Source organism: Argentina anserina, chromosome 5 (genome assembly GCF_933775445.1).
Source record: "Argentina anserina chromosome 5, drPotAnse1.1, whole genome shotgun sequence".
In the NCBI taxonomy this organism is placed as follows: domain Eukaryota; kingdom Viridiplantae; phylum Streptophyta; class Magnoliopsida; order Rosales; family Rosaceae; genus Argentina; species Argentina anserina.
The window spans coordinates 1,856,478-1,883,422 of NC_065876.1; the positions used below are offsets into that span (position 1 = coordinate 1,856,478).

Sequence of the window (26,945 nt, forward strand, 5' to 3'; positions counted from 1 at the left end):
AAGCAAAATAAAAACCTCTTGGGTAAAAACAAAAGCTTGATCGAAGGGAAAAAGAGCACAACACACCGTCTACATTTGATAGCATGATGTGAGGTAGACTCCCCTGAAGTCTACGAAACAACTCCCCCTGATTAGTGCCATAATCATGGAGTACAAAGAACAACGTATACAACGTTCATTACATACTTCTCAAACGTAGTCTTGGGCTAATGATTAATCATTAATCTAGCCACACATCCTTAGATCATACATGCTATACTTAGCCAAACTTAGATCTTAGGAAACAAGATTGCATAACAACTCAAAATAAGAGTTTGCAATGAAAATCAGATTCTCGGGTAGAATGACTTTCACTAACTTAAACAGCCATAACTTCTTCGTCAAAATAGGTATCAGCAAACCGTAAAATGTTATGGAAAGTAGACACCTGTGACTTTTGAATGACATAAAGTTCACAACCTAATCCGATCAGAGCAGTTCAGAGTGCTCTGTTGAAGTTGACTGACTTGCAAATTTCCGGACAGAACTGTCATACTTTGCTAAAATGGCCATAACTCACTCAATATGATAGCTATGAATAAATGGTTGGTGTTCCTCGAAAGTAGACACATAGACATTTCCCATGGTACCAATTTTACCATAATTCATTGAGCGAGCTGTGTTGTAGGTCTCGTTGAAGTTGACCTACGAAACTGGATAGATTCTGATTTGTCACATTCAATGTGTCTTTCGCAAAAAGAATGGAGGAATAGACCAATGAATGACTGATTTTGGTCCGAAGAGGAACCGTACGCATCCTCTACGCTACCAGTGTCGACTGCTACACTAAGACGTACATTAATGTTGCTGGAGCTGCTAGCGGCGTTGGTGTGGATAGGATTTGTGTTGGTTCACTAAGTGTAGAACTAAACCCATGTCAAGGGAGCAATGCAAGTCCAACGATAATGCATAGGCGCAGAGTTAATCACGTCATAATGAAAGCAATAATGTACCAACAACACTTACATATATGAATCTATAGCTCATTGAATCTCTTCATCATCTATACTTAGACGGAAAGGAGAATCAAGAATTAGCTTTCATATGAACACATATGGGTATGAGTTCTTGCAACCGATTGTACTACGTTCTCTCGAACGTCGCAATTTGATTACATAAGCTCTCCGTGGTCTGGAGGCATTTAAAGTCTCTCGGGCACTCTCATATCTACGTCAAGATCCCTTTACAGATATTCTATGACCACTATCATATGCTGCAAATCAGTTTTCATGGACATTACTACTGATCAAGTAGCGGAAAGTAATTATGTCCATAACGAGAGAATATAACTCGTCGTAGTCAATACTAGGATAATGAGACAATATTTGCGCCATAAGTCCTGCATATATCGCATGACTTCATCTTTCTCATTACACTTACGAACAAGGACCAACATAACAAGTCTACTTCAGCCTGTATTGATTCTTTCCACTTCGGTCAAGTTTTTCATCGTTAATGCTTTACAATGGAATAAGAGCATAAGCGAATACATCATCAATCATGGAAGATCAATCCATTAAATACACGTGCGCGTTGTATACGATAAATTCGTGAGATTTCTATTCTTCTCTAACATCAACAAAAGGAGTCTGTAGTGTCCCACAGAAACTTAGTTGATACACATGTTTAGAGAATATCTCTTGATGATGGGCGAAATACTTGTGCCTACGCACTTAGCTTCTTTTTGGTTTTGATTCCAGAGAATAATGGTCTCCCCCTCATCTAGGCAGAAGCCAAGACCGAAGCTATGACCCTTACTAGTCCATCTTTGCGTTTGCCGCCCTTGTTTTGTGGTGCAATACCACGGGCGCCGACAACACCACAGCGTACGATGGTGTCATTGCCGGCTTCCTTCCCACTGTCAGGGATGGTGCCAACGGTGCTAGGACCAGGTCATATGAAATTCTCCCATATTCTGAGAGTTCCAACCTTACCGGCACATCATAACATTTATGTGCGATCTCATCATTTTTGCAATATCGGTAAAGTCATTGAGCATCGAATCTTTGACTTTCTGGAGGTAGATAATGTGTTGCACATTTACTCACTTTGAGTAGTGCGAGATCTTAATGAGACATAGTGCCACACCACGTCAATTCCTGGCGTTAAAACCGGAATGAGAGCATTCCATATCTCCCCTTAACGACGGGAAGTATGTCTCATCAAAGTGATCGTCTGCTAATATCGTAGAATAGAGATTAACGGTTGTAGATTGGAAATAGTGGACAAGTGTTGGTGATTCAGAAATCATAACCAACCAAAATACTTAATCGTTTCAAGTAGACCCATTGAGATAACTACAATAGAGACACATAAACAACTTTAACAAAATAGGCGTTTAATGAAAAGAACGTTGAGATCGTATCCAGTAACCATCTGGTACGCACTAAGCGCTTGACAAGTTGTGGGTCTAAAACGAATAAGTGTCGCTGCATGCAACATCATTACATATCTCCATGCAAAAATCGGCAGGTTAGTACCCATAACCAAGTCTGAGCTCTGCTAGATCGTGCAGTGAATGAACATGAGGAATAATATGTTCAACGACGATCCCAGTAAATATGCAAAACGAAATCATCAAAAAATCGTGGAGGTGAACTCTCCAACGGTATCCAATCAAATAGATTTGAGATGAGAGGAATGGTGGTGAGCCATTAATATGATGATCATAGCTAAAAACTTAGCAAATGCAGTGTTCCTTGTGGAAAGCAAAGCGACGTGTGACCAACGCGTCGATACTCTTAACCTGTACCATAAAAATACCGAAAAATGTCCGCATTCGGTTAAATAGGGTCCACTAATGTTACCTTAAATACTTCGTAAGAATAGAATATTCTCGGTTGGAGCCTTAGCAAATAAGGACTTCCTTAAAATCTAGCAAAAGAACAAGCTTTGCAAAATGAGCGATAGGCATCAGAGATTCTTATGGAGGCATTAGAAAACACGGGAGGCATCACAAGCTCTTGTGAAGGAGGGGATGCCGCCACTGACGGCCTTAATGCCATGGAGCCGCCGGGAGGGGCTGGCTCGGCCTCACCATGCATGGTACGGATAGGCACGGCCTCACCGTGTGGAGCACGGGTGAGGTGGTCCTCCAATCGCTTCGTGAACATGAAACATAAATGATCATATGAATTTCAAAGAACTCGAATCATTATATTTCGTTCAAAATGACCAAAAAATGATCATGTCAAAACCGAGGAGACAGCAAAACCGAACCCATGATTCAAAGAATCTTGAGTTACATAAAGCTACTGCTGCAGGCAAGTAAAGCTATGTCTGCAAGCTAACAAAGCTACTGTCTAAGCTTTAAAAAGCTACTGTCAATGAAATCTGACAAATTTATTCCTCTCCATTCTTAACACAAATATCAAGATGAAAATCCATCATTGGCATGTATGACCTTTAAAACTTAGCAAGGCACGAAGATATGGAACACAATCTCCGCACGAGATCCGTAAAACAACTACCTGCACCGTAGAATAGTGTGGGTGGTTACACAATTAGCAAGATACTCGATTTCATGGTGGGACATGCTCAAAATAAATTTAAGAGAGTCAACAACGCGGTGAACATCTCTAGACAATACGCCGTAGGATATTGTAAGAGGGGGGATTGAAACAAATGACAATCCCATCGAATGTATCACATGGCAATAGAACTACATTCTTCAACTTAAGAGTTGGAAAAACATGGTATTGGAGTAGTTGAATACCAAACAATTAGGGTGGAAAACCATCCATTTGGTGCAGGTGGTCACCAATAATAATAAAATCGTTTGAGCTATGAAATGACTTGTAGAAAATCGGAAAACAATGTCAAAATAACTCAAAACCGGGTGAAATTTGGACTGGAAAACTTGGTAGTAAAAACTGCAGGAAATATGCCGGAAAAATGACGAGAAACGACTAAAAATTGTCGAAAACTAACCGGAACCGGCGGCGCCGATTGCCAGAAAACCGGTCGGCGGCGGCCGGAACTTCAGATCCGACAGGGGACGCCGGCAGGAACCGGATGGCGGTGCCGGAAACACCGAAAAAACGTTGGAAAACATTCCGGAAACGCCAGAACAGTAACCGGGGAAAACGACGTCAATTTTGACGTTCCGATGTCCGTTTTCCAAATTTTAATGTCCAAATTCACAATGTAGTACTATTGGGGTCTCATGTAACCCAAAATCAGCTAATTTAAAAACCACATGAGTTGCAAACGTTGACCATGCATGCTAAGTCAAGGCAAATAAAATTCTTACGAGATCATCTTGTAAACAAGGAATACGAGAAATTTTATTGAATATGCCAATATTTAATACAACACAAACAAGCTTCCAATTCCAATAAACGACTTAAGATAAAGTCGAGCAAGAATTATGGCAATGCCAACGTCATACTTGAAAAATAATAAGCAGAAAACATAGTCAAAATATATTGACTAATCAAAAGTCCGTAGCAACAAAATCTTGCATATCGAATTGGGCGGAGCCTTAGCCTGAGGCTAAAAAATGTGCTTACTTGAGAATGGAAGAATGTTACATTTCCATCTCCAAAATTCCCTCAAGAAATAGATACAGGTGTCAAAAATGGCATATGTTTCTCGGATGTGGAGTATGGTTCAAGGTCAACTCTGGTAATACAACGTCATAGACGTTTATTGAATCAATTTAAGTGTGTCCCATAGAATGTGTTATTTTTGGGATCTTTTGTCAACAAATAGTGCTGCTTCAGAGTAATAAATGAGTACGTAGACCTTGGTATTATCGTTTATAGACATTCAAATAACAGTCGTGAGGACGACACATCCATAAAAAATGAGGGTTGTATAGGTTCGAATAATCGAAACTATTCAAGTATATAACCGGAATTAGAAGAGTTGTGATGTATATGGTCACAAAATAATCGATGCATATCGGCGATTCTCATGATCGCACCCAAAACAGCGGTGTACTCAGACAACCACACGAAATCGATTTCTTCCCTTTAAATAATAATGTGAATCTCTCAAGACCGTCACACAAAAAACGTCGACCAAGAGGGGAATCATATCTCTCTTTCGTCTCATCGGCGTAATAAGAAGGCCGGAAAAGAAGACATGAAAAAGGCTAATAGCGCCCGATAATTTATATATATATGTTCAAAAGCAGCAACTTTAAGAAAAACATACTTGTTGGTCTGCCAAATAGACCACATATAATTAAATTGCTCTGCAAATCGATCGTCATGCATAAAGTTGCTTGATGAATTCCTTTTCGATCTTCGTCCGATGACATAAAAATCTTGGGAGGATACGATCGAAATCGTATGTAGATGACAAAAGTATCGTCCATCTCGGCATGAATGTCATCACCATAGTACGACGAGCAATAATTTTACCTATACGAGCACGTGAAATATCGTTAGAAATAAAAATGTGCCAATGAACATTTAAATAATGAAATAGGAAAAAGGAAAAGAAAATATAGTATGAAGCCCAAAGGGCTATTGTGCTCGGCATGCTATAGGCCCAAAATGATAGAGAAGACGGGAGTAGCTTCTCTTGAGCGAAGAGTTTGCTTGTGCAGTTTGCCTTTCTTGCGTAGATATGCGGGGGGAGCAATTTTGAATGCTTTGATGCGGGGTCTTGCGGGGCAAAAAGATGTTTTTGCGGAGCGAATGCAGAAGAGACCCTACGGGGCTGCATGCGTGCGTGCAGAGGCTGAAGGGGCGGGCTGCAGGGCAGCAGGGGGGTCGCAGGGGCTGCAGGGCAGGATGCGGGGGCTGCAGGGGTTGTGTGCGGGGGATGTAGGCAGGGGCTGCAAGGGTTGTGTGCGGGGGATGTAGGCAGGGGCGGGATGCAGGGGTCGCGTGCGGGGCTGCATGCAGGGCTGCGGGGGTAGCGGCGGGGGGGGGGGGGGGGGGGGTGCAGCGGTGGCGAGCAGGAGATGCGCCGGCGGAGGAGAAGAGAAAAAAAAATTCTAGGGCTCTAAAAGTTCAGGGTTTTAGGACAAAGTGCGTGATAACGTGTTTCAGGATGAAATAATTGTGTATTATTGAATGATATGGGGGCCTATATATAGGCATTACAAAATCACAATTTCGTAGGATTCAAAGTCATAATCTATTACGAAGATGCTAATCTATCTCCTAACATGAAACCTATTAGGCTAAGACACACACAAGTGTAGAATAGTAATTCTCCCAGAACATAATTTAAGATTTTACCACATATCTAAATCAATTTCTTTCGTATGTTATATTATTATTGTTAATCTTGTATTGGAAGCTAAGATTCATACATTCATACTTGCATCAGTTGCATGCCACGTGAAACACTACAAATTAAGAAAGGCCCTACTCGCTGGCGTGAATCGTAAGCAACAACATTTATCTTGAAATTTCAGTCACTTTCCTCGTCCATAATATGAAAGACAAACTACCCCATTTCATTGATCATTGATTAAGTTCTACAGAACTACACGCCCAGACACACTTTTTTCTTCTAAGTTCCATTACACAATACATAAATCTTCAATGCTTTGCTGGTGAAGATCTGTTTGAATTCGAAAATATTAAGAAGTTGCATATCAAATAACATCAGAATTTAAAATAGTAGATAGAGGATTAGGAGCTAATGGTCAGGAGTTTGTTACATCACCAATATTGTGTGAAATAAGGTTAGGAAAACTGTGAACTACCTCACTGGAGGAGTCCCAAAAGTGAAAAACATCTCAAATTTCAGCTCTGTTAATCATTATAAACCAGGTCATTATAGAAAAATTAACTGAAACCAAAAGCAAGTACCTTAATCTTAAGATTCAAGGGATCTAGATCCCACAATTTTGTTCATGAGAAGCACAAAGACTTGCAAAGAAAAATAATAGTCATAAACTCTTAAATCTTAATGCCATCATCATGCAACAAATAAAAGAGGGGGGAAAAAAAGAGGCAAAGGAAGAAACACATATCAAATTAGATGAGGTAGAAGCAAAATCCAAAAGCAGGCACGCACAAACATTGGATCAGCAAAAGCCATGCCACGGGTTTAGGTTTCTTCACTTTCTTGTGCTAAAAAATTATAATATCTCAGAAGAAGTGTTGCCCTTTACCCTAAAATTACACCACATTGTAGGAGATTTGGAGATTACAAAGATGAACACACTAGAGTCCAAAGAGTTCCTTTGATAAATACAAGGCTTTAACAAAGCTGAAAACAATTCCATCTCTATAAAATTGGTTAGTTTTTTAGTTGTTGGCCCGTCCCAAGCATCCAAGACACCCAACCTCCTAATCTCCCCAATCTAACTAACCAATAATTAAAAAGAGACCTAATTAATTAAAATTAGAAATCATTAAGAAAGCCACTTCAATATAATACCCAATTGTCTAAACTACTTCCCACATTCCATACCCATCCTCTCTGTCTCTCTCCCTCTCCTCTCTCCCTTGTAATGCAAGAAGAAGAACACAACCCAAGAATTACAATGGGAAAAGCCACCCGGATTCTCAGAAGATCAATCCACACATTCCTCCAACACTACCAGGACTTCACCTCCATTGTGGCACTCATAGCCTTTCCTTTCTCAGTCTCAGTCCTAATCTCCCAAGCCATTGTTCCTTCTTCAACCTCATCTCTATTCCCAACCATCCACAACCGCCTCCGGAGTCTTTTTGATGCAGCAGGGCTCCCACCATCTTCACAATTCTTCACAATTCTCACCCAGAAACTCTCCCAAACAATCTCTTCCGCAATTTTCACACTACCCTTCACCCTAACTTTCCTCCTGATCACCAAAACCTCCATAATCCAAGCCCTCAGTTCCCACAAGAACCCATCTATCACTTCTGCACTATCTCTCTACCCTTCAATTCTGATAACCCATCTCTGCAACTCCCTCCTAATCCTCTCTGCAAATGCAACTGTGTTTTCTCTCCTATTCATCGCCTTCAACTTTCTCGAGGGACTTGGGTTCTCTGACTCACACAAGACCCTACTCTTCTTATCAGCATCTGGGGCAGTATTGTATTCTATTGTTCTTGCCAATGCTCTTATTATTTGCAACATGGCATTGGTTATATCAGGGACAGAGAAGAGTGGGGGTTACTTGACAATTCTCAAGGCGTGTTTAGTAATCAGAGGAAGAACTTCAACTGCTCTGTTTTTGGCTCTACCTGTCAGCTTGGGATTGGCTGCAATTGAGGCATTGTTTCAATACAGGGTTGTAAGGGCTTACCACTTTGAAGGAAAGCTTGGATCTTCAATGGTTTTGGAGGGAGTTTTCATTGCTTACTTGTACTCAATCCTTGTGGTTCTTGACACAGTTGTCAGCTTCATGTTCTTCAGGAGCTGCAAGACAAGTTCTTGGATTGAAATCACAGATGAAGAAACTGGTGGTTATACCAATTTGAAGACTGCTTTGAAGGAAGTCTCATGAATGGATTGGGGTTCACAATTTCATTATTCTTTATAGAAAATTACAAATTATTATAAAGAATTTGTATGATTGTATCTTCAAAGTTGATTTCATTTTGCTTGGTAATGACGCCAGGCAACTTTCCAGGGCATAAAGAAGAAGACAAACCCTGAACAGGAAACGAAAATTGTACACAAACCTTTGCTCATTGGTACATTCCATTTCTACTCTTTTTTTCCCCTTTTCACTTGGGTCTCTTTTTCGTTAGATTTAGGTCAAGTTTCAGACTTTCAGTGTAATTGTACCCTCAGAGTAGTTGAGAAAGGGAAAAGAGACTGGAACTTTACCTTGAATATAAATATAGGAACTTTAATAGATGATATGCTTTTCAATTGGGATTCTGTTCAGTCAGTATTCTACATTTCAGGCAATGTTGATTACTTGTGCCGTTTGGCAAAATTTATTGTAAATTTAAATTTAAGAAAAGCAGACGAGTTTAAATTCGTCGTCAATAAGTTTTTCTATGGTTCTTCTACTGGACTAAACTAAATGACATCCAGTAGTAAAGACAGTTGGAATGTAATTTTTTGTGGCAGAATAAGAACTTCCATGGATGACATAAAAGATGCATACATCAACTAGTACATCAAAAAGATATACCTACGGCAAAGGCAGATATGACAATCCACGATCTGATTAGAAAGTCCGGAACAAAAGATAGCCCCATTGTATCTATCCGACGCACGGGACAGTTGTTCATTATCATTAAACAAGCTTGAATGACCAAATCTGACATCAAAATTATCATGAATGACGTGAAAGTAGAAGGAAAACCGGAGTTGGCAAAAACCGTCATTTTCTATACACCGGAACTTTCATGAATTAGTATACTTCCAAGTTCCAACTAATCTAAGTCAGCCTATTGGTTATTTTACAATTACACTAGTCTTCTAGTCTCCTGAGCCTGATACCTATACAACATCTAACGCAACTGGGTCATCCTATGCAAAATTTCAATGGAAACACGAGGAGAAAGGAACTACTGTTATATGTTACAGGAAAAATGAATTGAATTCTAAACTAAGGAGAGGGTTAGTGACTTGTACATGGTTTCGCGGTAACCGGGAACATGTGCTTTAATTTACAATCCCGATGGCATCTTCCCTGGTGCTGTAAAATCTGTGCAGCTCAAGTGGCCAAAGACGAAACCAAATTGCCAAAGCTGAACAAGACTTCAGAAAATTATGATCAGAAGGAGGCCTGAGGGGGGCAGGTCTGATTGGTATCCAGAAAGTAGAAATACCATTGCTTCTCAATTACTTATTGAGAGCAGCCGAATGCCAAAGTCCAGTCTGTATAATATCCAATGTCATTGATTAGTTGACCATCATTGTATTGAACATCTTGCGAAGCATGTACAGTAGAGCTGCTTGCATAGTTCAAAGGCTGCAGGACTCGAGTAGTGCCCCTTTCCACTCATTCGAATCAACTTGGAGGAGGGTTTTTCCTGGCACAAGTACTGTGAAAAGGATTCTGACCAGGGTCGTCCTCGAAGCAATATACGGGGCCACTGCCAGTTAGCAATATTGGAGCCGAACTCTGCTGTATGGCAGGAGTTCAATGTCCCATGCAGTGGTAGAATGACTATAATCTTCACACTATTTTGTTGTTTTTTTCGTAAGGTTAACACCCTTGGCCTTTTCCATTTCCGCTTCCTTCTCAGCCTTCTTCTTATCCAATTCAGCCTGTTTGCAATTCTCTTCGTGTGCTTTCTTAAACAACCTCACAAAGTTTAGAAGAGTCGCAGTAACTGCAAATATCCAAACAAGACATAATGGACAACATAAAAATAGTGAATATGTACCAAATGAAAACATAAATTCTTAGGACACCTACGAATATACAACAATCTCATACAGTTGAACATTGAAGGTAGCAGTCTGAAACAACATCAAAGACAAATGATCAAATCCACAAACCTTGCTCAAATGGGCATTTGGAGGGCTCCTCACCAAGATATAATGCAAGTCCATCAGCCGCTCTACCCTGATCACCAAAACTAGATGTCAGACATTTGGTAACAAGTCATAATCTAAGGCAACTAACAATGAGAGTTCAAAATTAACATATTACCACCACAGAATATAGATTTGTCAGAGATGCCACTTCAGTCTCAGCAACAGTAATAAACTCCTCCAATGTCTAAAATAAATATAATAAATATAAAAATGTTAGGCTACTACGCAAAAATTTGAAAGGAAAAAGGCAGGATCTTTGGTAAAGCGTTAAAATCATTAGGGAGGAAAAGAAAAAAAAAACTCTGCATACCGTACGGAAAACCTCTGAAACAGGGCCATCATTTTCTGAAGCCACCAGCTCCTGCTTGAGCTTTTCTAACCCCTTGGTTAAAGCTTGCATTTCTTCTGCTAAAGACTTCAATTGAATCTGCATGAAAGGAGGACCTGTTACACACAATGTTTGAACTGAAATGTCTATGATTAACACGCATGAAATAGATGGACACCTTTGTAGCAGGTTCCAAGTTGACAAGGTCCTCATGAAAACCAAGAAGTTCAGGAGATCTGGAAGCAAGACTCTAAGATACAAGAAAACCAGATCTGAGAATCAAAAAATGTACTGCCACATGTACCAGAGATAAATATTACATGTTTCAAAAAGAAAATTTGATCGAGAAGTATTTGCCAAGTAAAGCATCTTTTTGCAAGCAATCGTCTCTTATATATTAGTTCAATGAAAAAAATGATGACAAATCAACTAATTAATAATGCAGAAAGAAGAGCCCCATGACATTAACAAACTATTGCAATCAAAGTAAAGATGTGATTTTTTTTAATGTCTTGGGATAAGATTTCCAAGGGCCTATGTTATCAATTCAGTAGAGAGATGGAGCTTTAATCTATGCCTCCCCATTCCCATAAAAATACATGATTAGGTTTACTGAAACTCCTTTACTACCTCGATTTAACCTCTTGGGTTTCCTTATTTTGAAATCAAAGCAAAGCTAATAGTTATCCTGCTACAGCTGATACTATTATCTCAAGGACACAAGGAGAGACTGAGCGTCGATCACTTATGTTTATTATTATTATTATTATTTTCTAATTTTATGCATACTTATAACTGGATCAAAAATAATAGATTTTACCAGCGAGCAACTAATTCAAAAAGGAAAAGAAAAAAGGCATACCTTACAGAGATAATGAATGAGTGTCATCTTACTAGTAGAAGCGCGAGTATCAGCGAGCTTCAGGAGACTGTCCAACTTAAATCCAACAGCAGAACCTGTTAACACAGTTAATGAAATCAGTAAAATCTATTAATTGTAAAATCATACACTAGTATGAGAGGATGGTAAAAAGAAAAGAAAAAAAAACATCAAAATAACCCAACAAGTGCAGAGAGGAATTATAAATGCCATGTGACATGTTCCTTCATTTCAGGTGAAGAAGATGCTGAGTCACATTAAAGGACAACGAGCAAGTCATTGGCATCAGCTTTGCAAGATGCGTCAAAATACAATTTACATAAATAAATCTACCACATTAAACCAATGTTCAAGTCCTTAAGCAAGGACAGTCTATAGAGGGAACATTTGCAAGGATTTAATATAATATCTTTCTCTTTAAACCCTCAGTACTCGATCTTTTGAGACAACAAACTGGTGCTAGCCAAGGTCTTGCCTGACAGTTAATCCAAAGTAGACACATTTCTAGAAGCAAACAAGAGACCAGACCAGTGGTTTTACAAAATTGATTTTTCATATTTCCAGTCTACAGCATTGACTATGCAGTCTATGCTGCTCATGGAAACATAACAAATCTACTCATGTACTTTAAGCAACACATTAACACAAGATCTTAAAAAATGCTCTAAATCCAAAACCAGTTTCATTATAACTTACCCCTTGCAGTTCCTTGGTTCAATGTATTCCCCAGAAAAAGAATTTTACTCATAATTTCCTTGAACTTTTGGGAATTTCGTACCTGATTAACAAGTGAGAGATACTTAAACTCCAGATACTACCTATATACAAGCAGGAAAGAAAAAAATGCTAGTAGTAGCATACCTCCTCGCATGCACAGTATACTGTGTTTAAGCTTTTTTTAAATTCTGAGGCCTGAAAAAGAGATCAAGAATTAAAACATGGGTACTTGTGAGGTCATGTGGTTAGATATACTTCATTGACATCAGAAAAAAGAGCTACCACCAAACCTGTGAGCTGAACTGAATCTTGAAAGAAAATACTCTTAGTTTTGACTCCACCCGAGGCACTTTCATCAACTCCAAAAAATACTGAAAAGTTAAAAGTATATCCATAAACTAGAAATTCTAACAAGAGTTCTTGCTGTAAAGATAGTTTATAAAGTTTCCATACAATATGCACTCATAATTCAAAGTTCAAAGACACAACTAAGAAGAAATTCTGATCTTGATGAGTTATTGTGACTTTTTGATACCTGTTCGCACTTTCCCAGGGTCTCCTTGTCACCAGTATAGTTCTATAAAATCATAAAAAACAGCAAATCAGAACCACAAAAGTAAATAAAAACAAGATGAGTTAATGTAACATTGACCAGAAAATAAATGCAGACAATAAACACTGCAAAGCAAACACCAGCAAAAATATAGGTGAAAATGTTGAAAACAGATGGCGAAATATTAGCTATACCTTGAGAAGTTCCATCTCCTCTTTCGTAGGACAAAACTTTATTAGATTTTCCACCTGATCAGAATCTAATACCGACTCATCCATTGCTAAAACGGCAGCCTGAAAAATTTTAGTTAGTACATCATTAGCTAAAGTACTAAATGACCATTTTTCATGGGAATTTGCATCATAAAAAGAGAAGCTCACCATCATATCGGGTAGCGGCATCTTAACTTTTGTGAGCATAATTTCAGTGTTGTTTGCCCTTCTCAGGTCGATCTACAGTAGATAGTAAGAAGAGGATCATAGTAACACAGTATATAAGTAAAAGGAAAGAAATAAAAAGGGGGAGGGGAATTTGGACTCATTATAATCCACACTCCTCATTTCCAAATTTGGTGAATTTTTTTATAAAAGAGACAAATCACATGCCACTTAAAACAAAAGTAAGTCACTTTAAAAGGAAACAAGGAGTGTGGATTGTAAAATGGGGAGTGAAAATTTCATTTCCCAATAAAAATTATCTGTTAAACTGAGAATTATCAGATAAATTTCTGCTTCAATAGACCTTTTTTTTTTTCAAGAGGACAAATTAGCACTTCAAGAACAGGTGCTGTCATTGCACATGTGATATTATTCAACACATTTGCGATTGAGCAGTAATAACTCCAGGGCATGGAGGGACAGAAGAAAATTTGTTACTTTCGCAAGTACGAAGTTTTATATTTTTATGTCTGGTAGAATCTTTACAGAAAATAATGATTTTAGAGCAAACTATTCAACTGTATAACCTTACCAGGTTGACTTTGTCCGGTTTGGATCCAGCAGACTTGCGCCGGTCTCCAGATTTGTTAGCAGGTTTTGGAACTGTTGCAGAGAAAAGGCTCTCTATCTCTGACACATCAAATTCAGGCGCACTAGAATATAAGGAAAAACATTAGCGAGTTGGAACAGAGATACACTGACATGTTTGTACGACAGGTTTAATAAAGAAGCCAGTAGCAGAGTGGACCTCCACTTTTGTGCTGCAGTTCAATAATTAACGGAATCATCTCCAAGAATCATACTTTCCAAAGAATCAGTCTATTGGAAGCCATCTGATCATCCATATGCAGATAACAGAATATATAACATTTGGATGATTCTTGGCAGTGTTCATCCATGCAGGACCTAAAACATGGATGATTCCGATTATTGACGGCAAGCAGTAGAGAGGAAGTCTGCAAATCCAAAAATGGAGGTCCACTCCAATTACTGCAGAAAAAAATACTACTAAGTCAGGAAATGTATTACATTTGATTTCCTCCATGTCTTTGCAGTTCATCCCACAAGCTTCCTTGTATTGCCCTTGTCACTTTACTCCAATGTAGTGGTTTTAAAGAGGACCTTCGAGGTGCTGTAGCAGAAGGGCCCATCCCTGGACGTGCCAATCCACGCCCTCTTCCAGAAGGAAGGCCTCTTGCATCAGTACCTTTGGCACCCAACGGAGGTGGTGGTGGTGGAGCACCACCTGGAGCTGGAGGACCAGGACCACGAGCTCCTGGAGGTGGTGGGGGTGCTCGACCTCCACCAGGTGGCGGGGGAGGCGGGGGCGCCCGACTTCCACCAGGTGGCGGGGGAGGCGGGGGCGCCCGACTTCCACCAGGTGGCGGGGGAGGCGGGGGCGCCCGACTTCCACCCAGTGGAGGGGGAAGCAGGGGCGCCCGACTTCCACCGGGTGGTGGAGGAGGTGGTGGTGGGGCCCCACGCATTGGAGGGGGTGGAGGAGGTGGGACACCAGTTGAAGGAGATGGCAATTGAGGTGGGGCTCCATGTATTGAAGGTGGTGGCATAGGTGGAGCTCCTGGAAGTGGTGGTGGAGGAGGTGGAGATGGACCTTGCACTAAAGGTGGTGATTGTGCCCCATACAAAGGAGGAGGTGGTGGTGGAGGTGGAGATGGAGCACCTTGCACTAAACATGGCTGTTGAACTCCATACGGAGGAGGAGGGGGTGGGAGAGGCGGAGCTCCATGTAAGGAAGGTGGAGGTGGTGGAGGTGGTGGAGGTGGTGGAGGTATAGTTCTCAAGGTTGGAGGCAGTGGTGGCGGTGGTGGAGATGGAGCTCCACGTGAAAGAGGTGGGGGTGGTGGAGGTGGTGTAGCTCCATGTGTGGGAGGTGGTGGTGGTGGTGTAGCTCCATGTGTGGGAGGTGGTGGTGGTGGTGTAGGGATCCCAACACTGAGTTTTAAAGCACTTAAAGCATCCTTAACAGGAGGTGAAGGAGATGTTTGCGTACCCAAAACCCGGTAGGCTGTAGAGTACCCAACCTTCCAAAGGGATGATGAAGGTTGCGAAGGCAATATGGTGCCACTGCTTTGGCCACTTGCTTTAAGGGAGGGAGGAGGAGCTGGTGGAGCTATAGGGGGCACAGGTATACCAGTATCCTGCCCACTACTAGGTAAAGGGGGAGGAGGCGGAGGAGGGGGAGGAGAAGAGGGCTTTAACGACACCACATTATGACTTAATAAAGGAGGAGGAGGTGGGGGTGGTGGTGGTGGTGGTGGTGGAGGAGGAGGTGTAGGTGTTGGAACGGCCACTACTTGCTGTGAGCTAATATGTGGCGGGGAAACAGACGAAGCATGTGTCTCTTGATTTGGAGGAACTATTGATGGCAGGCAGGAAGCAACTGTGTCTGGTGCTGATTCTGAATGCTTTAGAGGAACATCATTACTATTTTTCAGTTTACTTGCCACATCCCTCGGTGCAGTTCCAGATGCAGTATTAACCGAAGGAGCCCTCAACTTGGTGTTTGCATTCGTATTTTTTGAAGGAGCGGAATTGGCAAAAGCAGCTGGTGCACTATTATATCTTGATGGTGGATATGAAACGTGCATTGAAGTAGTATGCGAGCCTTTGTTAGGAGGAATCCACCTGGACACTGCATTTGGTTTTGCTATTCTTGTTGACGACCCCTGAGTCTCTTGCTGTTTAGCCTTCTGTTTTATAAGTGTAGTTTCTGAAGCTGTTTTTGAGTTCATTGCAGGTTTAGAAGTGGGTGGCTGCAAATTCTCAGATTTTTGTCTGGAGACCTCGGCTTGTATGAGCTTGGTCTCTAGCTTCTGTGTAAACGAGTCTTCTCCATCAGTTATATCTTTTATCTCTTCAAAATTTTCACACACCTCATCTGCCACTTCCTTAGTTTCTTCATGAATTGGAATATCAGCAGAAATTAAAATGAAATTCGAGTTTGTATCCCCATCATCCACAGCAATGTCTTTCACTGCATCTAGAATTGAATCCACCTCTTCCAGCTTGTATCTTACATCATCCACAGCGATGTCCTTCACCGCGTCAGTTGTCCAATCCACAATTATGTCCTTTTTGTGGTTCCCATCATCTGACGCACAGTCTTGGAATGAGTGAGGCTCTATATCGTCCTTCCCGACTTCTTTCTGATTTACATGTTCAGGCCCTTCTATGACATTGCTGAAACTATCTTCCACCTCATAAAATTCCTCATTTCCAGGTGAAGCAGTCCCTGCCTCATTTCCATCATCACTTGCCACAACTGTGGTGATATGAGGCAGAACAGCATCCGCGTCCAAAAAAAGTACCTGTTACAGATTTGAGCATGCAATCAACTCCTTAAGTTCTGAAAAGCAGATTCACATAAGGCCAAGAATAACATACCTCTGATCTAAAGTCCTTTGGGAACTGTTCCTTAGCATCCCAAAGAATATCAATATCGTCACGGCTGAGCATCAATATATTCGACCGTACAAATGCTGTGTGAAACATAACTCTGAACATCATCTCCTCACGAACCAGATCTTCATCCAGGTGGATACACTCAACTACCACATCCCCTCGAACACGACAACGGATATCCATTTTCACCAGCATACATTCTGCCTGCGATTAGGATTCATAAGAATGCTTCAAAAATCAAAACTTATTTTATATATCTGATTGAGTTGCATGGAGTAGACATTACCTGTACATAGTGGTGAGTATTATTTTGTGTCTTTAAATTTGAAAAGAGAAGCTTAGAACTTCTGTTAGCCGGTGTTGAAGGGTCTTGACCATATACTCGTATGAAGGGCCTGCAACCTTTTCCATCGTTAAAAAGTGGAAGGTTTCTAAGCATCAGACACTCCAACCATAGAGGTGTATCTGACGGAGGCCAATCAGCACCCAGATTTCTCCGTGAAATGTACTGAAGATATCTAAGCTGTGAGGGTTGAGGATTCAAAGGAGTCAAGAGATGGAGAAGCTGTCTAGGAGCCTGCTTGTAAACCATATCAAGAGTCTTCTGGTCCCCTGTGTAATTTTTACGGTATAGCAAAAGACCAGCAAGCATAAAGGCAAGCACAGGCCATCCTCCTCTTTCACAGTGCATCAGCAACACATTCTGTTGCCCCTCCAATGACAACCAACTTTCACTTGACCGAAGAAAGTGATGAATCATCTCCAGCGGCAGCAGAGGACAACTCTCATATTGCCGAGGGTAATCCATAACTGTCATGTCATACTGAGACAACACATCTGAAATTTGGCTCCGTCTATCCCCTTCTCTAAAGTTAAACACCATGAAGGAAGCATCAGGGAAGTAGTCCTGTAGCTGGCCTACAATGCCACCCAAGTACACTTTGTACTCGTCTTCTTCCAACACATCGGTGGAGAAGCAGCAGTCAAAAACTGCACAAAAGGAGAAGTCAAAATGACAATCAATCCCATTGGCACTAAAACAAGTACTAAACCATGCACTATGAGAATAATTTGGCTATACAAACTATAAGAACATGCTTTTGGCTATTCAATCTCCATGACACCGATACGTATACATGTTATCAAACAAAGTTCCCACTTCTTAATGGAAAACTAGAGGTCGAGTAATCGATTATGCACCAAACAAAAGCCTCTGCATTAAATAGATTCTGGAAAATATAAGCTTTTATGCTTCCAACTAAAAGGTTTCTTTCTCGATTCAGCTCAATTTCAACACCAACACAACAGAATCCGGCTTCGGAGTTGTTCAGCATATAAAGACTGAAAAAATGCAATTCCATCAAACTTTTCTTGCAACTATCCAGCTCAGCCTCAGCTGGTTTCATCATATACAGCATCATTATCACAATTAGAACCAAAGCTCCAGCTGAATTACGCGAAAAGACTCAATGCACAATCAAACAGCACAAATTTGACACCAAAATTTATGCACCAGGCGTAACACATTGCATCAAAAACCCTAGCATAACTCCTAATTAGACCAATTTACATCCCCATTGTACCTAAACCGCCCCAAAAATCCATAATCCAGCACAGAATAACCAGAATTACGCTACCGAGCTCAAAATTTAGGGCGCAAAATTGTGAAGAAAGATAAAAGAAGAAAACGGTGACGTACCGTAAACCCGTTCAGAAATCTCTAGAAGCCGATCCGGCGGCTTCCGGTAAAAGAACCTTCTGAACAGCGCCATCGGCCGGTGGCGCTGTTTCTTCCTCGACCGGATCCAAACCGGTCTCCAATTGGATCACAATTCCGATCAAAATTCCGAGCTCGGCCGGATCTCGAACGGAAACCAAAACCTAACCTCTCTCCGGCGAGAAGAATCCGCCGAATGACGGAATAACAGAAACCGGAATTTCCGGATTCCGATGACGACGGCGAAGGAAAATGCGAAGGAGAGAGGATTGGGGAAATTCTGGAGAGAGAAAAAGATGAGAGGGAGAGAGAGAGAGAGTGGACTGAGAAAAAAGGAAGAAAAGTAATGGACCGGGTCCTCCCTCCTCCTTGTCTGCAACTCCTCGCTTTCTCTTTTCTTCTTTTCCGATTCAGAGTTCTTCTTCTTCTTCTTCTCTCTCTCTCTTTGATTTTCTGTTTTTGTTTTTTGGGGGTTTGGCAGCTCAGAGGCGACGATCTTACGTGGCAGTTACGCGCGCTACTGGTTATTAATGAAGGGGGATTAGTTGTTAAATAGGAGTATTAATCTGCAACTATGGGTAAGAATTAAGATAGGAAGGTTGGAAGATTAATAATTCAGATTCATAGATGATTTTTACTGTCTCGGTCGGGATTTTCAATTTTGAATCATGCGTTAAAATTATTATTTTACCGTTGCATATTGGCTCATCATAACGTCTTTCATGATGTTGAAAAAATTATTATTTTATCACTTTCTTTCTCTAATCAGCATGAGATAAAAAAATAAAAAAATTTAGAAGACATAAATAAGTTGAAAAATAACACAGTTAGTACTACGGCTCCTCGAATTTAGGTGTTTGATGTATCTATACTCACAATTTGTTAGGTGTTATTTGGAAGTGGAATGAACGTGTTATTGCTAATATTAATAATGCGTTATAAATTAGTTGTTACTGAATTCGATTATGTGATTAATTATTTTTAGCTACATCTTTTTAATTTGTGTCACAAACATGTTAGATTGTTGTATGATTATATATATATATAATAATTAATTTATATTTACCCTACAACAGTACAACGATTATAAATATGTATTTGTTTTTACACTTAAATAAGTTACTAGTTCCCTTTCAAAAAAAAATTACTAGTTAGTCAAATAATTGGGAAACTAACTAGTTAACCAATGAGAAATGCTTAATCATAGTTGTTAATGGTTATGGTCGAAAGATAGCCCGTGATTAACTACTGTTGTGTACGCAGCTCGCTCTCTCACCCCCGGTGATTTTCACGGTTAGGTACTTGCGACACCTGTCCAATAATTAGGGCTTTTCCTTTCTTCTTCTAATCCTCTACGTTACCGAAGACGTCTTTTTGCAAACTACGACAACAGCACCGGCGTCCTTAACGCTGTCGTATGGCTCTCGGAACCACGTGAACGAAAGATTGGGGGGAGCCACGTGATTTGACTCACGTGCTCTCATTTGGAACCGACCAACCAGGCTTCACCGTCAATGGGTTCGTCAAACACAAGCTTTTGGCTTTTCGCAAACTCACGTGACGTCAATAGTAAAAAAAAAATTAAAGAATCAATTGATTTATTTTTTATCTTAGTACAAGGAATAGACAAAGAATCAAGCAATGCATGAAATGTCATATTCATGCACTGTGATGCACAAAGCCACTTTTCTTTGGAACACATTTTTGATTGACCTATAGTTGATGCTAAGACGGCTATTTATGAATCCGATTAAATGAATGAATACGTGACGTAAATATTTACTTTATATGAACAAACACGAAAAATGATGTATTTGTTCTATACTGCAAGTGAAGGGATACCAGGGTCTATAATGCGCACAAATGCGACTATCGTTTTGCAATTATAATTGTAATAATAGTCATACGTAATAATTTGGCGGTATCAAATCAGCTTAAAAACTCGATCGCGACTTAGGTCAACAAAATTTCAGAAAATCAGATGTGCATTATGCAAAGAAAGCACCATATATCAGAGAGAGACATAGGCTCCCGCCCTAATTTACCACATTATGAAGTAATTGAGCTTTCCCCCACTTATTATTAACTCCATTGCAATGGAATAACTTGTGATGAAAGAAAGAAATAAAGGGAACACATTTCTGGTTACATATATACGTGATCCAAACTCTGATACCACGAGGGTCAAGTAGATGCATTATTGCAAGCATTTAACAAACGAGTCAACATAATGAAGGGTAGGAGATCTATGATCGTCATCATCATCAGAGGTTTCCCGAAATGATTGCAGCCACTGCATGCACGCCATGTGCACCCCAATGTGGCCTATTTCAGTGAATGAATATTACTATCTGGGGAAGATGGTTATGATGATGAAAGCGAGATTTCACCCTCCAATCTGGGATTTATGTCTCTGTTAAGGTAATTATGGGGTTACAGTAATGTCTGTAATTTGCTTCAACATTTCTGGATTTATTACAAATTTACAATCAAGGACCACATTCATCCAAATTATTGGGATTTGCCTATTTTCCATGGTGGTGACACATTGGCCCATTGGTTCCTCTCACTGTTCCGCTTTGCCTTACAATAATGCACATGCCTTCATCTCAGACTGCCCTCCTCTATCTTCATGCCCCGGCTTCATTAGGCGCAGCTTGTGAAAGCATGTTCTCCGTGAAGCAAATTTTGCCTGAGATATATGTAAATCCTGATGCTGGTCATGCTCAAATACAATGAGCTTATCTGTTTCTATGCTTTACTGTGGAGAGGCCTCCCCAATTGGATTGCTCTCAAGGCTTTGTTTTTTGTTTCTTAATTCTCATACCAATTAGAGGTTTGCTTTTGCTAATGTGGATATACATTTGTCCTCATTTATTTGGTGCAAGCTCACTGATATGATGCTGCTGATATAATTGAGCTTGCTAGCACTTCTGCATGGTCTTATAGTGTGATTTAAATAAGATTTGCGACCCTTAAACCAAACCTTTGTGCATCTTCTTGGTGGTTTTACTTGATTTCCCATAACTGGAATACAATGATTCTCGGACATGAGAGTCCAGGACAAAGCTCACAAGTTGGTAGTTGCTGTCAAGGCTGTGGTTGCTATCAGTTCAAAAACACATATCCATATCAATGTATCAAATTTGGGATATATAGATGCGATTTATAGTCTTAGCTAGAGTCTCAGACTCTCAGTCGTATTCTTTTGAATGATCCTACTCTTTATCCTTTTTTCTTTTTTCTTCTTTTTTTTGAGTGTTTTCTATTCTAAAAGCCCATAATTGTATCCTAAGTTCCTTTTCCCAAAGAGTAAAGCTTCTGGAATAGCCAAGGCTATTTGGATTGAATGGAAATTTAACATAAAAGCCTATATCTAGATTTCTATACATTGGATTTGGGCTTTGCCAAAAGATCAGGGAAGAAAGAACCAACTCAGGCAAACAAAAGGTTCAAAAAAGAGATTCTAGCCACTCTTTCATCTTTCCTTTTGGAGAGGATATTCTCTAGTAACTTTCTCAACTAATATAGCAGCCTAGCAAGAATTTGAAAATGGCATCTACCAGGCTGAGACGTATATTCTGTTTTCTTGTTGAGTTCTCCTGTTCTCTTCTTGATGTTGCAGTCAATTAGAACCTATCAGATAATGTTACTTCCCTTGCTTCTTACCTGCAATTCAGAAGTCATCTATTTAGCCAAAAATACACCAAAGATTTTAGTTTAGGACCTTGTGTTGCACTGTTGCTCAATGATTATCTTGGACAAATAGTAATACTGAGCTACATGGTAAAGTATATATCTGAAGACCCTGAACTCGTACTAGTATCTTGTACCTCTGTAGAACCATGAGTTCCGTGTCGCCCTTCTGATTTGGCGCTCATGCCTTTCTAAGAATTCGTCAACTTTATATGGTTGAGATAACAAGGGTCCTGAAAATTCGACCTTGTCCCCATCATCGTGAAGTTGAAAACTCTATTGGAAACCAAAATTCAACAAAGATACTGTGATATATCATTAATTGTATACAAATTATGTAGAAAATAGGTTCTTATATTACAAGAACTCACCAGATCACTTTTCGTAGCAGCTACCCTTTCCTCTCTCTGATAAAGTGCCAATGACAATTCCTGCGAGTGATACCCATCAGAAGCATCAAAAGACTCTGGACGTTCAAGCTTTCCCCATTGATTCATCATTGCTAGCTTTGCAATCTCATATGAGTCACATCCTCTGGAATCGGTACACCCTCTAGATTCACCATTTTCATGTGTCTTAGAGTCGACATGTTTTCTTGTATGCACTGCAATAGAAGGTTCTACTATGTTAAATATGTGTCCTTTTGAAATAGATCGAGTATGAGATCTTCTAGAAGCATCATCCCTTCGTCTTTTTGCCCATGCGAAGCCACTGGATGTAGAAACCTCTAATGGGCCAGAGAAAGGAATGTCTCCTTGAGATGCATGTTTTACATGTAAAGCCTCTTCTTCTTTACAAGCTGATGGCTTTGGCAATTCCCTGCCTATGAAACCATTTCCTTGCTTACTAACATGTCCATTAGTGCCATTAATTTTATATGAATTTTGGGTATGGGTTGTTATGTCCTACAGGATAAGGAAAGAGATTAATTACAGAATGAAAAGTATGTATCTCTACAAGTCCACATATAAAATAGAGGATGAAAGAGACGGACCTCGACTGGAGCCAGTTTACTTATTCCAAGTGATTTTCTTGTTGACTTCCTTGTTTCGCATCCACGAAGTCCACCACCAATCTTTTTCCTGATAATTCAGTGAAGATACTAAATTTTAATTTTTATCTTCAGGTAAGGATTACCCTAAATTCCTCGAAAAAGAGAAAGAGAACCCTCACCTCTTTGCCTCCTCCCGATTTTTTGCGTCAATTTCTTTGCTAGGTGGGTAAATTGGCAAGCTTGACGGATCACAGGCATAAGGCTTCGTTTTGAAATACTGAAATTGGCATATAAAAGTTTCTTATGAGAATCTGTGTGAGGAAAATTAATGATTAATCTAACCAATTTTCACCTTCATCTCCGCTCAGAGCATTAAAAACCAGAATCACAATGCAGTAATCAGAGAAAGGAAAACATCTAATGCATAAAGATCGTAATTGAGAATTATGAACTCTCACTTCTATGATGAAGATGCACTTGAGAACACTAGGGTTTAGCAACAGGATAGCGAAGAACATTAACTTGTATGCGTGAGTACTGAGTATACAATTGGTAGTATACTAAGGAATTCCATTATCTTGCATGATTACCTCAGATGCAAGAGCAGAGGAGGCAGTCCCGCGCTTGTGTGGTTCTACAGAAAGAAGAGTCTCTAGCAGGTTAAAAGTGGCTGCTGGCAAATCTTTAAAGGTCTCCAGCAGAGTACTGTCATAGGGTTGTTGGGGTTTAAATAGAGTTGCATGTGGAAGTTTGGACTTCTTCCAATATTCTTCCGGCGGGGTGCCACAGAGCTTGAAAATCTTGTGTAATTGTTCAACCTGTCAGAGGAAAATTCTTTAAGAACACAAGCCGGAAGTGTCAAAGCAAAGTATGATAGCTAACAGTAGTTGTGAAAAAGTACATATGCGACAAATATTCTTGATAAGTGAATCAACCTGGTTGTTCTAATAACCTTATGCATTTATTAAGAGAATCAGACTTTTCGTGATGTAAAGCATAATTATAGTGGAGGACTCTGTATTCCTACTGCTGTGATGGTAACCATATTGATCAATTACCACATAAACTAATGGAGGTCTCTGCATGTGCAGAACATACGTTATTTCCATATAAAACGAATGCAAAGACACCCCTTTTAACTTTTCAAAGGTCAGTCCACAAAACTATCCCCAACAGCATACTTCAGTCAGGTTTAACTGACTAACATTATGATCAAAAGCATGTACTTTAATTAGTCAATCACCTCTGTTCGTCCCTGAAGAATAGGTTTCCCAACCAGGAGTTCTGCAAATGCACAGCCAACACTCCAAAGATCGATGTAAGCTCCATAGGAAGTTGATCCAAGCAAAAGTTCAGGAGGACGATACCACAGAGTGACAACACGACTGGTAAGCGGTTGCCTATGCCCAGAATCACAAAAGTTTGCCAATCCAAAATCAGCCATCTTCAAAACCCCTTCGTTGTTCACCAGAAGATTTGATCCTTTTATGTCGCGATGCATTACACCCCTCGAGTGACAATGATCAAGTCCAGACAACAGCTGCTTCATGTAACACTTAATCTGCCAAATAAAACCGACACCAACCACTTTACCAACAGCTTATATAACAAAGATAAATGAAACTACTTCGCGTGGTCTCAAAAAATTCCTAGCACGACATGCAACATGTACTCACAAGGGCAAGGCAAGCAAACCTGTGCCTCACTGAATTTGATGTCAGGGTTCGACAAGAGTCCAGTGACATCATGTTCCATGTACTCGAAAACGAGGTATATGCTGCACGACAACCGCGAAGTAATAAGTCCCTCCAATTTAATCACATTTGGATGGTCAAGCCTTCTGAGAATCAAAATCTCTCGCGCCATAAACCTGACGCTCTCAGGCTCAAAATTGTCGAAGCGCACCTTCTTCAAAGCAACCAGCTTCCCAGTCTCCAGATCACGCGCTCGGAACACACTACTATACGTTCCCTGTCCAATCTGTTCAGAAAGTTCAAAACACATAATAATCAAGATGCTCAAACAGCAACATCAATAAACCACATTAAAGCAACACTGACAGTCACTCCACAAATACAAACAGAAAAAAAAAACACTCATTTCAAACACCATATTCACATGTAGAACAAGAACCACTTAAAAGTTTTGAGCTTCTTCATTTCTTAATCTGTAAAGTTTCTTACTTAGCTATAAAAACAAAAAATGCAACCTTTATTTTAAAGAAATGTAATTTAATTAAAAGAAAATTCCAAATCAAGATAGAAATTCACAGATAAATTGAAATGTAAGCAAATTCGGACCTTCTCTAATTTCTCAAAGGCATCGGCGCGGAGTGGCACCCAGCCCTGAATGGCCTCGGCGGCGACGGCGGCGAGCCAGGCGGGCCAGCCGGCGGCGACCTGCTCGCCCTCGACGTACCTCTGCAAATTACCCAGCCGGAAACTCAACGACGTGGAATAACCGCTCTTCTTTTTCGAACTCGCCCGCCCCGACTCACCCAACTCGCTCCCGCTCAGATCACCGCCTTTCTTCTTCTTCTTCTTCACCGCAGCCACCTCCAACCCGACCCGGCTCCGACCCGAATTCCCGACATTGTCGTGATCGAACGCCGGCGTCACCGACACGGTCTGCTTCGAGCTGACGCACCCCATCGCAATTCAGACCCGCCGGCCGGATCGGGAAGCTGTCAGCCGCGTGGGAGGTCAAAGTGGGTAAACCCGAAATGCAGAGGAGTGGGAAGTATAGAGGACAAAGCCAGAAATGAGATATATAAACCAAATCCAAAGATAGAATGTTTTGCTGTTTGTTTCACCAATATGATTCACACACTTTTCTTTCCCGTCAGTTTTGATTTCGCGCGACGATTGCGGGAGGTGATGGAATTTAGAGTTTTATCATTTATTGCGAGATCCGCGGGTTTTGTTTTTTTTTTTTTTTATGGGTTGGTGACGAAATGGGGAAGTAATTCCCGTTTGGATTTTGGAGTGGGGGACTTGGGGTGTTGGGATTATTCTCTGGTTTTGTTTGGATTTGGTGTTTTGTGTTTATCTCCAACAAGTAACATACAGGTTTTGGTGTTTTGGGCTGGTGAGTGAGGTGGGTCCGGTGGAGTTTTTGGATCCAATCAGATGGCGCGTGAGGTTGTCGGTCGGGTTGCTGACCGATTGGTTTTGCGGTAAGCTTTTGACAACTGTATAATGAGTTGCCGACTTACCATGGTGACTATCGAGATCGATGGTAAGATAGTTGTATGAAAATCCAATTAAGTGCTGACACATGTCACTTTAATTAAATTTTAAAGCTATTAACAGAGGAAGATGGAACTTGAATCTGTTAAACTCAAGCCCAGAACGCAGTCTCTCTCTCAATCCCGATCTAAGCTCGAGCACGGGTGAACTGAACATTATGAATATTTGCAGAGTCCCTCTCTCAATCGTCAATGGGCAGCAAAAGAGCCACTCCCTTTGCCTTGGCCTTCCCAATGAACACTGAGTGATGCAGCTTTCTTCCGCAAGAGATGAATCCACAGAGATGAGTGTCAGATGACCCGTCCCTTGTAAACTGTGAAGATCATCCATCCACCGAGAATTAAGTAATCAACCTTCTCTAAGAGATGACATTCAACTCCCCTAAAATAAAAAAGAGATGACATTTAACTTGATTCAAGAGGTTCATCGGCAAATCTCAGTAAGTTAAAATCCTTTGTTCTTGAGTTTTGATGTTAAACTCTCCGTTAGCAGCTATATGAAAATAGGGT

General features: G+C 40.5%; 3 protein-coding genes across 4 annotated transcripts; 1 reads left to right on the forward strand and 2 right to left on the reverse strand.

Annotated features, from left to right (window-relative positions):
* Positions 1-7,286: 7,286 nt before the first annotated feature.
* LOC126794963 (uncharacterized) lies at positions 7,287-8,877 on the forward strand. Its single transcript, XM_050521763.1, has one exon. It carries the CDS (start codon positions 7,463-7,465, stop codon positions 8,444-8,446), a length of 984 nt encoding a protein of 327 aa, XP_050377720.1. The 5' UTR covers positions 7,287-7,462; the 3' UTR covers positions 8,447-8,877.
* A 325-nt stretch (positions 8,878-9,202) lies between these two features.
* LOC126796029 (formin-like protein 20) lies at positions 9,203-18,896 on the reverse strand. 2 transcript variants are annotated; one of them, XM_050522790.1, is made up of 17 exons: positions 18,481-18,896; positions 17,068-17,771; positions 16,764-16,985; positions 14,388-16,687; positions 13,891-14,011; positions 13,302-13,373; positions 13,116-13,214; positions 12,904-12,945; positions 12,659-12,739; positions 12,513-12,563; positions 12,348-12,429; positions 11,634-11,728; positions 10,950-11,021; positions 10,754-10,870; positions 10,559-10,627; positions 10,405-10,471; positions 9,205-10,235 (listed from the first exon to the last, which is right to left on the reverse strand). In XM_050522790.1, exons 1-17 carry the CDS (start codon positions 18,551-18,553, stop codon positions 10,084-10,086), a joined length of 4,419 nt encoding a protein of 1,472 aa, XP_050378747.1. In that variant the 5' UTR covers positions 18,554-18,896; the 3' UTR covers positions 9,205-10,083. The 2 variants fall into 2 exon arrangements, with proteins under 2 accessions (XP_050378748.1, XP_050378747.1); XM_050522791.1 differs by lacking the exon at positions 18,481-18,896 and having other exon boundaries at positions 9,203-10,235; positions 16,764-16,981; positions 17,068-17,213.
* A 2,966-nt stretch (positions 18,897-21,862) lies between these two features.
* LOC126796030 (protein IMPAIRED IN BABA-INDUCED STERILITY 1) lies at positions 21,863-26,197 on the reverse strand. The gene is made up of 9 exons (XM_050522792.1): positions 25,489-26,197; positions 24,884-25,168; positions 24,432-24,749; positions 23,779-24,006; positions 23,368-23,465; positions 23,189-23,276; positions 22,566-23,099; positions 22,332-22,470; positions 21,863-22,167 (listed from the first exon to the last, which is right to left on the reverse strand). The coding sequence occupies exons 1-9, from the start codon at positions 25,837-25,839 to the stop codon at positions 22,148-22,150; spliced, it is 2,061 nt and encodes a 686-aa protein (XP_050378749.1). The 5' UTR covers positions 25,840-26,197; the 3' UTR covers positions 21,863-22,147.
* Positions 26,198-26,945: the final 748 nt, after the last annotated feature.